We start from the raw sequence: 15994 nt of genomic DNA, 5'->3' as shown, positions 1-15994 counted from the left end.
ATGGTAATGGAAAATATATCGAATATGGCATCATGAAGAAAACATTTACTGTGATAATTGTGATAAGGTTTTTCAATTCATTACTCAGTTGGTATAGAATATGTATATGAGAATGATTTCCATCATTGTTCTTGAATCTTTTGATTTGTTTAAAATTCATATTAGCTGACAGCAGTGAATGGTATTCTCCTTCTGATCATCTTCCTCCCGATTGCCATACCATCCCTCCATCGTGTCTGCTGTATGATGTCAATGTTATGGGTCTCTGTGGTATTATTAGGAAAGATGGTCTTTCAGTTGGATTATTCCAACTGGTTTGATGTGGATCTCACGACCAACTGCACAGAGGTAAAGAAAATTCTTTATAATAATGATGTTTAAAAGTGGAGAACGGTAATGGTGGTGGTGATGATGATGATGTTGTTAATGATGATGATGATAATGAGATGACGAAAATGATGATGATAATGAATATAATGGTGATAATATGTTGCCGTTTTCGGTGTGATAGCTTTGCAGCATAGATTTCTTTATTTCACAAAGTAAGGATTACAGAAAGTTACTACATGTAGATGTACAACAAGTATAGACTTTTTCATAAACTTTTTGTGTAGTTTTTACTGCTTTAACTTTTACTTGTACTATCTGTGTTCTTTGCTTTCCGTTTTTCAGAATCCAGATTTCCCTATTCAGGTTGACTTCTTAATTCCAGACTGGTTTGGTTTCAAACAAGTGGGCTATTTTTACAACTATGTAGAGGTGAGAAAGAAAAAAAAACTCATATATACTTGTCAGGTATACATGTATATGTATGTAAATGATATGTGTATACTGAATGAAAATAGAGGCTTTATTCTAATACACCATGTAATCGAGTATTATGTTGTCTCTCTGAATGGCAGATTGATTATATGTTTGGGGTTTCCTATTATGGTGTCAGAAAATGTAATTTAACCCTATCTAGGCCGGGGTATTTTGGGAGTTCATGTGGCCGGGGGGGGGGGGGGGGGGGCCCAGGCCCCCCCTCAAGATCTTGTCCGTCGACCGCGCGATCGCGCCGAAAATTGGCACGCGGGTTGCCTGGGACATAATCTACAAGATTGTATAGTAATTTTTTTCTTGCGAATTGCTATTAAGTGATTATGCTAATTTATGCGTAATTAGTATGCGAAATCATTCTTTTTCCTCTAACTCCCTAAATAAAGCTCCAAATGTACTAATTTTTGATATAGAAACTCTTTGTGGTGTTCTTAGCAAGTGTACATGAAAAAAATTGCGATATCAAATCATTTTCTTATGTATTATATTGTTTTTTGCAATTTCTTATGTATTTCTATGTTTTTTGACCTTTTGTTTTTCATTGTTTTTTTCAATGAAATTTGTTGGGGACTCTTCTGTGATCATAAAAAGCATAAAATAAATACATTTAGACCAGCAAAACTAAAAATAATCATGCATTTATGAATTTTGGTTGAAAACACAATTTGCATTGACTTTGTACACGAAATCACGTTTTTGAGCAATTTTTGGTCTGACATGCACTTACATAATGTTGCGTAATTTCGGAACCGAGTACCTGGGTGACGCAAAATTGGTCTCAAAAGTTGCGCAAGACTTGAAAGTAAAAAGTCAGCGAGCAGCGCGGTCAAAAAATTTTGCGCGGCGAAAATATTGCGCGATTCGTTGAGGGGGGGCCTCCGAGGCCCCCCCCGGCCTAGATAGGGTTAAGTATATTTGAATTGAAAAACAAGACTTAATTTGGTTTTGTCTTGCCTGCAGAGCAGAGTGAGACTATAGGCGCTGCTTGTCTGACGGCGACGGCAGCGTCAACATAAAATCTTAACCAAATGTTAAGTTTTTGAAATGTCAACTTAACTGAAGTATATTCACAAAACCTGTACATGATGGTTATCATGTATTACTGAACACGCTGCCAGAAATTTAGGTCACATGACCAAGGTCAAAAGTTCATGTAGGGTCAATGAACTTAGACAATGTTGGGGGAATCAACATCAAAATCTTAACGGAAGGTTAAGTTTTTGAAATGTCGTCATAACTTTAGAAAGTATATGAACCTATTTCATAAAACTTAGATGTAGGGGTAATCAAGTACCTGTCTGACTTTCAGGTCACATGACCAAGGTCAAAGGTCATTTAGGGTAAATTAACTTTGGCCATGTTAGGGGTATTTGTTAACTTCCAATATTACTTTTAAATTTTATGGATCTGGTTCATGAAATTTGGACATAAGAATAATCAAGTATCACTGAACATCCTTTGTGAGTTTCAGGTCACATGACCAATTCAATGAACTTTGGCCGAGTTGGGGGTATGAATTGCCATAACTTTGAAAGTTTGTGGATCCAGTTCATGAAATGTAGACGTAAGGGTAATCAAATATCACTGATCGTCTTCGGTCACATGATCAAGGTCAAATTTTATTTAGGGTCAATGAGCTTAGTATTTTATCATATAAATGCTGTTTTTTGTGAATGATTATTTTATAGTCATTTTCAAAGTCAGCACAAATCGTGTAATGCAGGCGAGAGTGCCAGAGCGCTTCACTTGTTATATGTTGTATCTCTCATTTCTGGTGGGTACCGGTATTTCGATATTATTGATGTGATTTGTATTTTCTTTTTATCCAGGGTTATGTTGCCATCATCATTATGCTCATCATCTACAGCATTGTGATGTTACATCAACAGCAGTATCGTAATCAACGAGGCTTGGTTAAACCTGACTATAGCATCGTCTTTAATGACATCACTAGGGAGTGTGCTGATAAAGATGGTTTGCCAGGTTGCATTAAATTCCTCATTAATTACTGCTTCTACAAATTTGGTTTAGAGGTGAGACTATTCATATATCATACAAATGTACCGGGTTTGAGAAAGTATAGTGGAAATATTTCATCCAAGGTTGGTTCAGCAATTACTATTTTTCCGTGGGGCGCAGCCCCGAGGGAAATAGTAACATTGCCGGACCAATTGAGCATGAATACACCTGGTAAATTAGTTTTATATCCCTTCCATGTTTAATTTGAACAAAAAATATTTGTAATCTAGTCCTGATTGGTCTATCTCCTTGATTTGAACAAAATCTAGATTTACTTAGCTCTAATTAATGCAGCATTAACTTTTCATCTATGCTATGCGCGGCTGCTGGGCCTGATTCGGTGGCTACACTGGCCCCCAAGCTCATCACTCAGGCAGGGCAGTGGTATTTTGTTGCGCTGCGGCTGCAAGTGCTCGAAAATCCTCTTACCGGTTGTGAAGTTTGTGAACTACATGTAACTAACCTTGCTGAGCTAAGATCAGGACAACCCAAATCTTTCTATGATCCGAATCATGGCCATCATTATTTGTATTTTCAGCATGCAGATTCATTGTAAACATGCAAGATGCGATTTGACATTGATATGTGAGTTTGTGATTCAGTCAGCATTGAGCTTTTAACTCTGCTGATTGTGCAGCTGCTCTCAGCGGAACCACATAAAAGGTCTGCGCCATCGCATCACTAGACTTACCCTGTGGAGGCAGACTAGACCGCTGTCAGCTGCGCCTGAGCGATCGCGTGGTTTCCAGTTGGATGCAAAATAGTCAAAATCTACTGTGACATCACAAACTATTTTGATCTCTGATGAATTTCATTTTTCTGGTTAAAGTATGATTAGTCACATGAAGGCCTCTCGACCTATCAAATAGCAACAAATTTTAGTAAGAGATATAATAAAGTAAGTGTTCTTGGCCCATAACATAAATATTCTTATCAGTCCCTGAGCTGTATGTCATAGGGCTCAGGTCTTGTATTTTAAGTTTGTGAGAAATTAATTTTTTGGCTCCATGACATTTGCTACAGCGACAATTGCTCCAATGGAAAATCCTCACGTTAAGCCAAACATAAAACCTAACCTCCAAAACTGAATAAACATGATCCTTTACATTATTCTGAACCAAAAACTCTATTACAACCCTAACTCTAACCTTATGCCCTCTGAGATATTACATCAATAGCAAATGTTGTGTCATTATTTTAAGCATGTTGGATATTCACGATTGCATTTTAAAGCATGTGGTATAGGCCATGACTGAGTCTGTCAGTCTTTCTTTTGTAAAAGAACAGTAAAATTCAATGTTTTTTTCTAATTGATTTCAGATCTGTTTCACCACTACCGCCATTGTTGCTGCTGTACGTCTTGATGTCTTTGCTTTCATCTTCCTACTCATGATGGTCCCTCTTTTGTTTATCAAACGTCGTAAATGTGCCATCTTGTGGCCATTATACATGCTTGTCTTGATATTTCTGTTTCCTGTAGCCTATGCCTTAGCGCTTGGATTACCTCCAGTCTTCTGTATAGGTAATAATCACTTAGATGTTTTACAAATCAACATATTGTTTACTCAGAATATATGACTTGGGATAAATGTATTTTTTTATGATAATACATTGGATGAAACTAAGTGAATATTGTCAGAAAATCCCATTCTTCATTGCAAATATTGCTCTTCTTCACCTATATATTTACATTAATGCATCATTAGCAGAGAGATGAAATAAATCAGAATGATAATCAGTTGGGCAGTCATTCTCGAGAGTATAATATTATTTTGATTGACTTCCTATCAAGTTTATTTTATATCTTATGTTGTTCAAGAAACCAAGACATCATTTTGTATTCATTATATTGTTTATGTTATGGATTACTTTGTATATTGCATATAATTATGTCACATTTGATATTGTTTCATTTTGAATACGGAAATAAAAGCAAACTAACAAACAAACATTACATTATAAAAATGTTCTCAATAGTAAGAGAACATTATGGTGATTAAGGTTGGTCTTTCATATGAGTTACGTATATAAAAATGATTATGTCTTCTTCACTATTACTCATCACTCTTCTTCAAAAAATAAAACAAATTAGAATGTTAGTTAATGCTAAAACTTGTCATATAACATATTGTTTCTTTTTTTTTTTTAGATTATCCATGGACTGATGTTCTTCCGGCTCGTCTTAACACATGGCTGTATCTGTCTAACTACCTTACTCCTCGAGACCCTAACCCAAGTGCTATCGTTGGTAAGTGCCATCTAACCACACACTTGTGCCACTTCTTATTTACAGTGCAAATTATTAATTGCCAGAATTCAAAGACTGAAGTAATAGTATATTTGTATATTGCAGACACATTATTCTGATGTGATGAGCACTATGTAAAAGTTGAATATCAATATTATCATCACCATATTGATTTTTGAAATCTTTCATAGCACTGGAAAGCTAGTTTGGCAGTAATTTTTCATCTTGAAAGTATATTCCCAAGCTCATTGATTTTTGAGAGAATACACATGTTCATGGATGCATTATTTTTTATTTGACCAAAAAGCATGTATATTTGTTTATACAACGATCTTCTATATGTCATCCAAATGAAAAATTATGACATTAGTCATTGTCTATATTTCTAATCAGTTATTTGAATCAATCAATGATGGGACTCTACTTAATGAGCCAAATGAATGTTTCTTGGATGGAAAGCAAATGTAGAGAATAGGGAGCGAAATGTTATCTGGATAGTTATCCCCGGGGGGGCCACTTACGTTGGCGAGTGGATACCATGCGCGACCAAAAAAACACGTAAAAAGGATGTCTTTTTCATGATAGGGCACGTTACGTACGTAACGTGATAAGGGTGTAAAAAACACGAAAATAATGAAAAAAGGGTATCTATTTCGCTAGGAAAATTACGTGTTTAGGGTCGAATTTGCGGGGATGATAAAACAAAATTAGAATGTTTTAAAAAGGATGTCCTTTTGGCCCCAAAACTTCGTGTTTAGAGTCCGATTTGCGCGAGGTGTAGAAGGTGGGGTCGTATACTAAACCAAATAAGGTTAAGCCGACGACCGAAGGACCCGTAACAATAAAACATTCCTGTACTTGTTTAGGGGTTCATTTCAGGGAATATTTGCCAAGAGTATCGTTTTGTTTCCAATACTTGTTAAGGGTAGGGTTTCACACGCCAATACTTGTTAAGGGGTGCATTTTCAGAATATGGAAATTACGTGTTTAGGGTGCTTTTCGAGACCCCATGGTCGCGCATGGTATCCACTCGTGAATGGAAGTGGCCCCCCCGGATAGTTATCACATGCTTTTAAATCCATGTTCACTTTATGAATCATATGGTTGATAAATGTGTTATTCAACAGTCCCAAATGTATGTTTGCTTTAATCTTGCTTACATTTGATGGAATGTGCTATAATTGAGTTCTTTAAATATGAGTTGATGAAAAAAAAATGTTTATTTTATATTTTTTGTCAGCGGATTTCTTTCAGCTACTATTTGTATGCCTCCAGTGGCAAGTATTCCGTGTTGAAAAGAATCATGATATCATCACAGGAGGAGGTGATAACTATGAGCTCTCTGTGGATGTTGAGAGAATAGATCTGTATCCAGTACCAAACTTTACTTTCAATAGGTAGGACTATACATTCTTTTTGCTCTTTAGTTTAGTTTCAGACTGGTAGAAACTTCTATTCTCTTTAATTGTTGAAAGTGTAACATTATATATTGATTTGTTTATTTTTATAATTTTAGTTATACTTTTACTTTGAAGATGTGGAGGAGCCGTGTTGTAGTGGTTCTGACTCTCGCCTTGTAAACAAGGGGTCGTGTCCCACTGCGGTCTGGCCTCCTTTGGCAAGGCGTTAATCCACACTTTGCCTACTCTCGACCCAGGTGCTAAATGGGTACCCGGTAGGATGTGAAAGTCATTGTAGCTTGTCCAGTACTGTGTGCGCCTCACCGGCGACTGACTGGAATAGTCCCCAGGGAGTAGAGAATGTGCACACATTGTGTGTAGGAACGACTGATTGAATCCGATGACCGGGGTAATAATACATCTGTAAAGCGCTTAGACACGTCGTTCTGATGTATTAAGCGCTATATAAAAGCGGATATTTATTATTTAGATATGTTTTATTTTATAAATTAAGCAATTTAACTGTATAAGAATTAAATGTATTTTGCTGATGTGGTTTACGGTACACCATGTGGAGTGTTATAGAAACAGTGGATAGAAGAAGAGAAGAAGTGGATAGGCGAGAAAGTGGAGATTTGAGAATAGAGTATTCTTTCTTGAAAATAGTCCTGAAAAGGACTGTAAACCAGAAGGAATGTTGAGTGAGAACAGCTTGAGTAGTAGAGCTGATGAGGAGATGCTGGCTTGAGTCGGCGAGTAGAGATGATGAGTAGTAGAGAGACTCGACGTTTCGGACAGGTTGACTGTCCGTCTTCAGGAGTGACAATCAGCAATTGTACATGCCACCATGCAAACCTTCAAACAACATCTAAATGTATTTTGAAATGATATACATATATGTAGGTGTATGGGATATTGTGGAACGTATTACCCTGTCCCATGATTATCCCTAAATCCGCCGAGAGCCAAGAGCATTCCACTGCATGTAATTTTTCGAGCTCACTGCTCGCTGACTTTTCACTTTGTCTTGCGCATCTTTTGAGACTAAATTCATGATGTCTGGGTATGCGGTTCAAAAATTACACAACATAAGTGCATGTGAGACCCAGAATCGCTCCAAAACATGATTTTGTGTACAAAGTCAATGTAAATTGCATTTTCTCACCTTATTCATAAAGATATGATTATCTATTAATTTTAGCATAATTACATGTATGCTTAAAAAAAAGGTTCTGCTATAAATTTGGCGAAATCAACAAAGAAACACAAAAGGTCGCAAAACAAAAATAAATAAGAAATTCATAAAACAATAAAATACATAAATACATATTCAAATCTGAGGGTTTTTTTATTTGTATTTGTTACCAATGGTATAAAGAATATTTACACCAGAAATTAGAACTTTATGAGCTTTTTATAGTGGATTAGAGCAAAAAGTATGATTTACGCATAAATTAGCATAATTAGTTCATATAAACAAAAGTTTTATGATTTCAGAAAAATCAACCATATAGCCTTGTAGATTGCATCCCACACTATTATCATGCCAATTTTCATGTTGTGCGTGTGATCAGTGGCTGAGATCTCCCCCTCCCCCCCTCCCCAGTCATATTAGACCCAAACAAGCCTGTGCTCCGTAACACAAAGGTTTGTGATGAATCGCAAATATGAAAGAACCGCACTGATTGGTCCTGGTCAGTGTTTGAAACCAAATGCGGGTGTAACATTGATATTGATTGGTCGGTTCATTAAGCAATTGATCGTTAATCTTTGTGTTACGGATCCCTGGTTTGGTTAGGGTTTATAAAACAACAGGTATGATTGCCTGCTCATCTTGAATTTGTAGTATTTGTATAATATCAAATAATAGAATATTATTGAGTCTCATTGTACTATTGATTTCTCAAATAACAAACATTTATATATTCTCATATTACAGGTCATATCTGGATCTCATAAAGGTTTGTTTATTCAATTTACTTTTAATCATGTTTACCTTAAAACTTGATACATCTGTCATTTCCTTTATAACTTTGGTTTAGAAATCCTTATGTACATGATGAAGCAATCTTAAAACTATACTCTTAGGGGGGAGGGGGTCAGTCTAGTTTATTGATTTCTAATTTGTTCTACTTGAATACCCTCAAAAGAGAAGTTACAAAAAGTTACATTACAATTGAAACTGAGAATATTTCTCTTATGAAGATTTACAGATTTAGTATTAGGATATTCTGGCAATAACAGTTTTGTCATTCTGTTCCTTTATACGGATATAGCATTTAGCAAGCTCAACAAAACATACTTATACTTGTCGAGCGAATGACCAATATATATAGTAAGCCATATATTTTTATAACAAATTCACAGAGCATGGTATTTGGATATGCCTTCTACTTCACCTTGGCGATTGTATTCCTGTGTGCTACAACTCGTATCAGCATCCTTGGTCTGTGGTACCTTGTCTTTGCCTTCTACTTCCTTTGGTATGGCCCCAAGTTTCTTACCAAACCAACTGATAAAGTCCTGAAACAGTAAGTACACAGAGCATCCATGTTTTTATTGGGTCTAGGGCCTGTTGCAGAAAGAGTTGCAATCAATCGCAACTCTAAAAAATCATGCGCAAGTCCCAAATGTGCGTTGTTGATTGGTCGAAAATCAAGTTGCGCATGATTTTCAGAGTTGCGCATGATTTTCAGAGTTGCGTTTGATTGCAACTCTTTCTGCAACGGGCCCCAAATTGCATAAAAAGTAGCAATTGTTTTTGCTAGGCTTTTGCTTAATTCTGTATGCATATTAATGAGCGAGCAAATGCTTTTGTTAGGAAGATCTAGCATTTCCTTGACTGTTAAGCTATTGCTAAAAAGCACATGCATAAAACGAGTATTTTGCTTGTGCGTTTAAGCACTTGCTTGGGTTTTTTCAAGCTCCGTCAGAGCAGCTTGAGCGTTTGCTTGATCAGGGTATTCGCGTTTATTAATCATGTTTATGGGGTTTATGCACTTGAAAGAGAACCCCAAGGTGTACTGTAACCTATATGTGCCCTTGTTTTCTTCCTAATGAGTGCCAACGAAATGCCACATAAATAAATTTATCAAAAAGAAACAAGGTAGTATGACACCACGTCTGAGGAAAAGATGTTATAGGTAAGAAGCGGTAATTTGCACTGCCACACCTTTGCATTCTAGTCCTGCCTTTTTCTGATAGTGGTGTTCGCACCAGCGTGACGTCACTATTGTTCAAACCGCTAGCCATTGCTTTCTGAAAGCAAGAAAAGGGTTCAAGCACTAGCAAGGGGTTATGCATATGAAATAAAGCAATTTGCTGAAGCATGATCTTTTGCTTGGCTAGCTATTGCTTGTACTTGAAGCAATTGCTTGCCAGCAATTGCTAAGTTTTATGCATCTGACCCATTGTCATGTGAATTTTTTACACCTCGTTGCATATATATTTTGTAATTGTCGGGTAGAAGCTTGTACACAGAATAATTAAAAACAGAACGACTACTTATAGGTTTAGTTTTATTAACAGAATATTCAAGTGATCACCTTTACAAGGTTTACATTCAATCACTCCTCTTCTTTGTAAATTCCTTTAACTCTAGTCGAAGTACATCATTCATAACCACAGGTGAAATGAATATGAAATACAAAGACTAAAACTCCTAGAGTACACGTGAGAGATTACACTTTGTTATGTTATTAAATTTGGAAAAGGATCATTACTATCAAAACCGGACCGGTAAGTCCTTTGAGCTCATATACAATTATTTCAGGTGGAAATAGCTTGTTTTAGTCCAGTTCAATCATTGTCTTTGGCATATGCGATTTCGGAATCAGAGCAATGCTCGTCGAGTTAAGTTCAGTAGTGAGTAAACAAAAAATGTAGCGCATATAGATGTCCTTGGAAACGAATCCGCTTACCAGTCGAAAAGACTTACTGACATCGAACAAACGTTGATCGTTGTTATGGTTGATCACTTAATCGTCATCGATGGACTCTACGAATCCATGTTACCCAGAATGGAACGCTCGTATCACCTCCCCCTCACTCAGATTGGGGTCACAAAGTAGATCACGACACGTAGTAGTTCACTCAGAATAAATAGCGTGAATACAGCGCCCCCTTCAGAATGAATGACATGGAACCGGACGTGGATCTGTCTTTCCATGAAATAGGAGCCACCTGAAAATTATAGTAAACTTCTTCATGACAAAACCTGCTATACAACTTGAGTTTCTATTAAAACTTGTAGATCACATTAAATTATGCCAAAAGCATACACAAATTTATCATTAGTGGTAATCTGTCACATCTTAATATCCTTTGGGATCAATGATCAGAAAACGTTCATAAATACCAATGAATGGACTATTAATTTGATGTTACTGCAAAACCAACATTCTCTCATCTATTTCAAAATGTCACCTTTCAGATCAGATTAATTGCCTCAAAACAAATATAGAAATATCACAGACTTACACTTGATTTCTGGAATGTAGAAATAATAACCAACTGCCAGTAAATAGCTTGAAGCTGGCAAAATAAAACTAGAAGAAATCTATCTCAGTGAGGGTCTGAGTGTTCCCTCTGTAAAAATCCAAAAATGGTCCCAGCTTTCTGTGTAGACCTCTGCAACTCACCCAACATAGCTCCACACCCCACTGACTATACAAACTGTGCACTCAACCTACAGTAAATGGTGGAGTTGATTTGCATATCAATTAGTAAGACCAAGTGCAGCTCCTTTCAGATGGATAACAAGAATTCAAGGCAGAGGGAAAGGTAATTAGAATATTTCAGGGGCACTCTGACAGTAATTTTACATTGTTGATTGTTATAATGTGCAAAGTTGTGCACTGAATAGAGCCCTACCTCATATTTTAATTGCATGTTACTTTTAAGTTATATCGTATTTTTATGTTCATTTATTCATCCTATTTCATATTTTCAGGTGGAATTTCTTGGTAGGATACACCCTGTTTGTGATTTTTATGAAGGTTGGACTTCAGATCATGGCATGTGCCTATGGAAATGATATCGATAAAAATAATCTATGTTGGATTATGCAACTATTAGGTGTCATCTGCTTACAGACTGACTACACGGGTAAGATATGCTTGTTCAAGACACTCAAGATATAGTTGTTGTGTGGAACCTTCCTTTTATACTCTTGATTTCAAAGCTTAAAGTCTATTGTCCCTGTTTCTATTGAAAAAATATCATTGCATGTACTGTATATTTGAATTGAAACAAGTAATGTAAAGTAGAGCCGAGTCAAAGTGTTTAAATGCCGTTCAAACTACTTTACGTTCGCATTATTGCACATCCGTAGGCGTGTTTCGTTCGCATTTTTGCACAACCACACATTTCCCATAGACGTCCCCTGTCCCATTGTTTTTCGAACAATTGCATGCCCCGGAGCATGCCTAGCTACAATGTATAGCCTGGCGTTTGTGTATACCGTACATGTGTACTGATCGATCGCGCGTGCGACATTAGTTTAGCGTTCGATGGATTATCGCAGTTTACAAATTACAGAATCGTTGAGTTTTCCAAAAAAATTAATACATCCTGATCACAGCCAGGAAGTTCATTGAAAAAGGAGAGGAGAAAATCAATAAAACCCTCCTCACAAACAATAACATGTCCAGGTTTATTGTTATGAGACTGACTCATTGCACGAATGTGAATGAGACCCTTTCAATGGAGTACAGTACCTTGACCAGGCAAAAATTTACTCTCTTTTATTTTCCACTATATATGGGCTATTTTTATCAGATTATCATGATTTTGGTATCAATACAAAGCTTATGTAATGAACAGTCCAAGTGGATAAATAAAAATCATGCCACTAACACAAGAACCAAAGTAAAAGGGGGGCTAAATTTTGTTGGAAGTATTAGGAGAAAGCATTTAGAAAATCTAATTTACTATACATTTTTCCATAATTTATCCAATAAATTTATATACGATAAGAAAGCCCAGGAAACACTCTACAAGTTTGCTACATAACATTTTCTTTCAAAATGATCAGATAAAAAGTTATGGCACTCTAAGTAAAAGAGTGTATTATACTGCGTAGAGGGAATCACTGCTAAAATAATGAAACACAGGGGGTTTACAGGTGAAGAGTTAAAAAGTAAAAATGTTTTCCTATTTTGATAACTGTTTGAAGAAGAAAAAAAAAACCTTTCAAAAAATGTTGCTGAACTTTCACATTTCACATCCTTACATTCTTGAAATAACCATCCATCTTCCATATTTCTTTGAATTTTTTGTTGTTGGAAACTATTAAGAAAATGAAGAATATTCCCTTCTCTCTTGACTGAAAGTTCGTTTTCAATTGATTTTACACACTCTGTCAACCTACATGAAAGTCTACATATATGGAAATTATATTGCAACATATTGTCATCCCACATGTAGTTTGATGTTGTTTGAAGGTTTGCATGGTGGCATGTACAATTGCTGATGTGGTTTACAGTACACCATGTGGAGTGTTATAGAAGCAGTGGATAGAAGAGAAGGAAGTGGATAGGCGAGAAAGTGGAGATTTGAGAATAGAGTATTCTTTCTTGAGAATAGTCCTGAAAAGGACTGTAAACCAGAAGGAATGTTGAGTGAGAACAGCTTGAGTAGTAGAGCTGATGAGGAGATGCTGGCCTGCGTCGGCGAGTAGAGATGATGAGTAGTAGAGAGACTCGACGTTTCAGACAGGTTGACTGTCCGTCTTCAGGAGACTCTTGACTCTTGCCTTTCATACAGAGGGTCGTGGGTTTGAATCCTAGCCATGGCGTGTTTTCCTTCAGTAAGAAATTTATGCATACTGTGCAGCACTCGACCCGGGTGAGGTGAATGAGTACCTAGCAGGATTAACTCCTTGAATGCACGAGCACTGAAAGGCAGCTCAAGCTAAAGCCGCGGTAATAATGATAATAACAATGCGTGTCGGATTAGATACAAATGCCTATTATTATTATTATATGAATTAAGTCATTTATTTTTTGAGTGTCATATAAACTGGTAGATTCAATCTCAGTTGTTAGAGTTTTCTGTGACGGTTCACTTCACATATTTTACCATGACTTTAGACCAGAGTTTTAACATTTTGAACCCAAGTTCAGAACATGCATGGGTCTTCATATATTTTTATTATTATTCTTTTTTTTTTTTTACACAACAGAGGAGATCTGTGGACTACCTGCTGACCAAGCTAGACTTACATGGGATGTGACTTGTTTCTTGTTTGTGGTGTTCCAGAGGCAGATTTTCACCAGTAACTACTTCCTATATATTGTCTTGGACCTAACTGAGGAGGAGAAACTGGCTTCAAAGTAAGTCTTATTTTATATAAATATTGACAGCGCATGAGTATGACTGTAGATTGTCACTCCCAAGGTCTATCATCCTGAGTCCTTTAGCAGAGGAGTGATAGACAAGCCAGTATGAAAAGCACCAAGGGATATCCAGTGTCATCAGAATACAAAGCAGTCCATATTTGTTTTATATTCCTTATTGTTAATCACATAACTCTAGACCCAAGGATTTCAATTTTAAGACTGCTAGTACAACTCTTATCTTATTTGATTTGCTAAATTACTTCGTAATTTAAACAAGCTACTTTGCTGCTGGCCTGAGCTGGGCAAGCAACAACTGATACATTACATCCACATGGCCTGCACGCCATTGGCTGCGTGCGCCTGACTACGAGTAGCAACAGCGCAGCAAAGTGCAGCCTTTAACTCTAGCCAGCTAGATGCGCATAGCAACACAACTTGTGACCCCGCCCTCAGTTGTTACGCTTACTATCAGAGGATTTTATATAAGAAATTGAGTGTAAGTCAAACCTCTTAGATGATGATAGATGGAATAGCACCGCATTACATGATGTAGTTTGGACCAATCAGTAATAACAATCTTATTATGAGGTATATAATAATCATAAGCCAAGTTAGCAAGCTTCAACTAATGTTGATACATTTTATCGGGAGCACTTAGGAAATAAGGATCTCATACTCATTCTGTAATTTAAAACAAAATCTTTAAGAGAAAATCTGGAAACTTGGGCTTTGGGATCTTGTCATCTATTTGTTACTGGGTAAGGTCTCTATCGCCATACTTTTAATTGGTCTCTGGCACAGTGCCTAAGTCATATTGAACTAGTAATAAGTACATCAGTTCCAGATTAGTACTTTTAATTGGTCTCTGGCACAGTGCCTAAGTCATATTGAACTAGTAATAAGTACATCAGTTCCAGATTAGTACTTTTAATTGGTCTCTGGCACAGTGCCTAAGTCATATTGAACTAGTAATAAGTACATCAGTTCCAGATTAGTACTTTTAATTGGTCTCTGGCACAGTGCCTAAGTCATATTGAACTAGTAATAAGTACATCAGTTCCAGATTAGTACTTTTAATTGGTCTCTGGCACAGTGCCTAAGTCATATTGAACTAGTAATAAGTACATCAGTTCCAGATTAGTACTTTTAATTGGTCTCTGGCACAGTGCCTAAGTCATATTGAACTAGTAATAAGTACATCAGTTCCAGATTAGTACTTTTAATTGGTCTCTGGCACAGTGCCTAAGTCATATTGAACTAGTAATAAGTACATCAGTTCCAGATTAGTACTTTTAATTGGTCTCTGGCACAGTGCCTAAGTCATATTGAACTAGTAATAAGTACATCAGTTCCAGATTAGTACTTTTAATTGGTCTCTGGCACAGTGCCTAAGTCATATTGAACTAGTAATAAGTACATCAGTTCCAGTTCTGACTCTTTATTTTTTTTATTCGGGCAATCCATAAAACCCTTTTTGTTTACATCTGACCACCATTTTTTCTCAATCTTACTCTACTTCACAAATTGCTCAAGTCATAATGATTTGAGAGCATTACAAATTTTCATTATAGGCAAATTAAAAATACAAATTAGTTCAGGAATGTACATGTTTTATGCAATTACCCATTTGTTAATCTGCTTTAAAACTTCATGAATACCCATAGAAACATGTCATGCAGTTTATGTTAACTCAAATCTTGTCTCTCAAAAGAATTTTATCTCTCCTTCATGTTCATTGCACATAGAAAACTCAAACTGTGTTTTGATAGTCTTTTTTATATCTCATTTGTATTGTTCAAACAGGGGTGCTGAGCTTATCAACGAGATCCTAGCAGCCAAGGTTCGCAACAAACGCTTAGAGGAGGAACGTATACTGGAAGGTGTAAAGAGAAAGTAAATTCAAACTATCATGAAACTGTATTTGTAATCTTGTGGTTGAGAAGTGGTCAATTGATTTACAGAAGTGTCAAGTTAGGTTACAGAAATAATAAAGACTTGTGAAAATCAAATATAAAAATATCCTAGCAGACTTCTGGGTAAACTTTTGATAACTTTTCTTTTTAGAATTGATGATAGTGATGGTCAGTTGAAACTAGTGATAATTTTACTATGTACATGTAGCTTTTTTAACAAAAGTTTCAAGCACTGTTTATACAAAATAAGAGAGA

The 15994-nt window shown here is 36.3% G+C and overlaps 1 protein-coding gene and 1 long non-coding RNA gene across 9 annotated transcripts in view; one reads left to right on the top strand and one right to left on the bottom strand.

The window, feature by feature from the left end:
• The window catches only part of LOC121408143 (piezo-type mechanosensitive ion channel component 2-like), a 188249-nt gene that overhangs the window by 86521 nt on the left and 85734 nt on the right, over nucleotides 1–15994 (top strand). For all 8 annotated transcript variants that reach the window (XM_041599476.1, XM_041599472.1, XM_041599475.1 and 5 more), the window contains 11 exons: nucleotides 166–348; nucleotides 673–759; nucleotides 2649–2852; nucleotides 4159–4360; nucleotides 4988–5086; nucleotides 6327–6483; nucleotides 8426–8447; nucleotides 8854–9017; nucleotides 11438–11592; nucleotides 13670–13820; nucleotides 15630–15719. In XM_041599476.1, the coding sequence (XP_041455410.1) occupies nucleotides 166–348; nucleotides 673–759; nucleotides 2649–2852; nucleotides 4159–4360; nucleotides 4988–5086; nucleotides 6327–6483; nucleotides 8426–8447; nucleotides 8854–9017; nucleotides 11438–11592; nucleotides 13670–13820; nucleotides 15630–15719 (1514 nt within the window). The remainder of the gene's footprint in view (nucleotides 1–165; nucleotides 349–672; nucleotides 760–2648; nucleotides 2853–4158; nucleotides 4361–4987; nucleotides 5087–6326; nucleotides 6484–8425; nucleotides 8448–8853; nucleotides 9018–11437; nucleotides 11593–13669; nucleotides 13821–15629; nucleotides 15720–15994) is intronic.
• LOC121408144 lies at nucleotides 10283–11428 on the bottom strand. Its single transcript, XR_005969009.1, has 2 exons — nucleotides 10966–11428; nucleotides 10283–10668 (listed from the first exon to the last, which is right to left on the bottom strand). It is a non-coding gene; the product is annotated as an uncharacterized LOC121408144 (long non-coding RNA).

Source organism: Lytechinus variegatus, chromosome 2, assembly GCF_018143015.1.
Source record: "Lytechinus variegatus isolate NC3 chromosome 2, Lvar_3.0, whole genome shotgun sequence".
Taxonomy (NCBI): Eukaryota; Metazoa; Echinodermata; class Echinoidea; order Temnopleuroida; family Toxopneustidae; genus Lytechinus; species Lytechinus variegatus.
The sequence above is the reverse complement of the archived record's forward strand: the minus strand, read 5'-3'. Positions and strand labels throughout refer to the sequence as shown.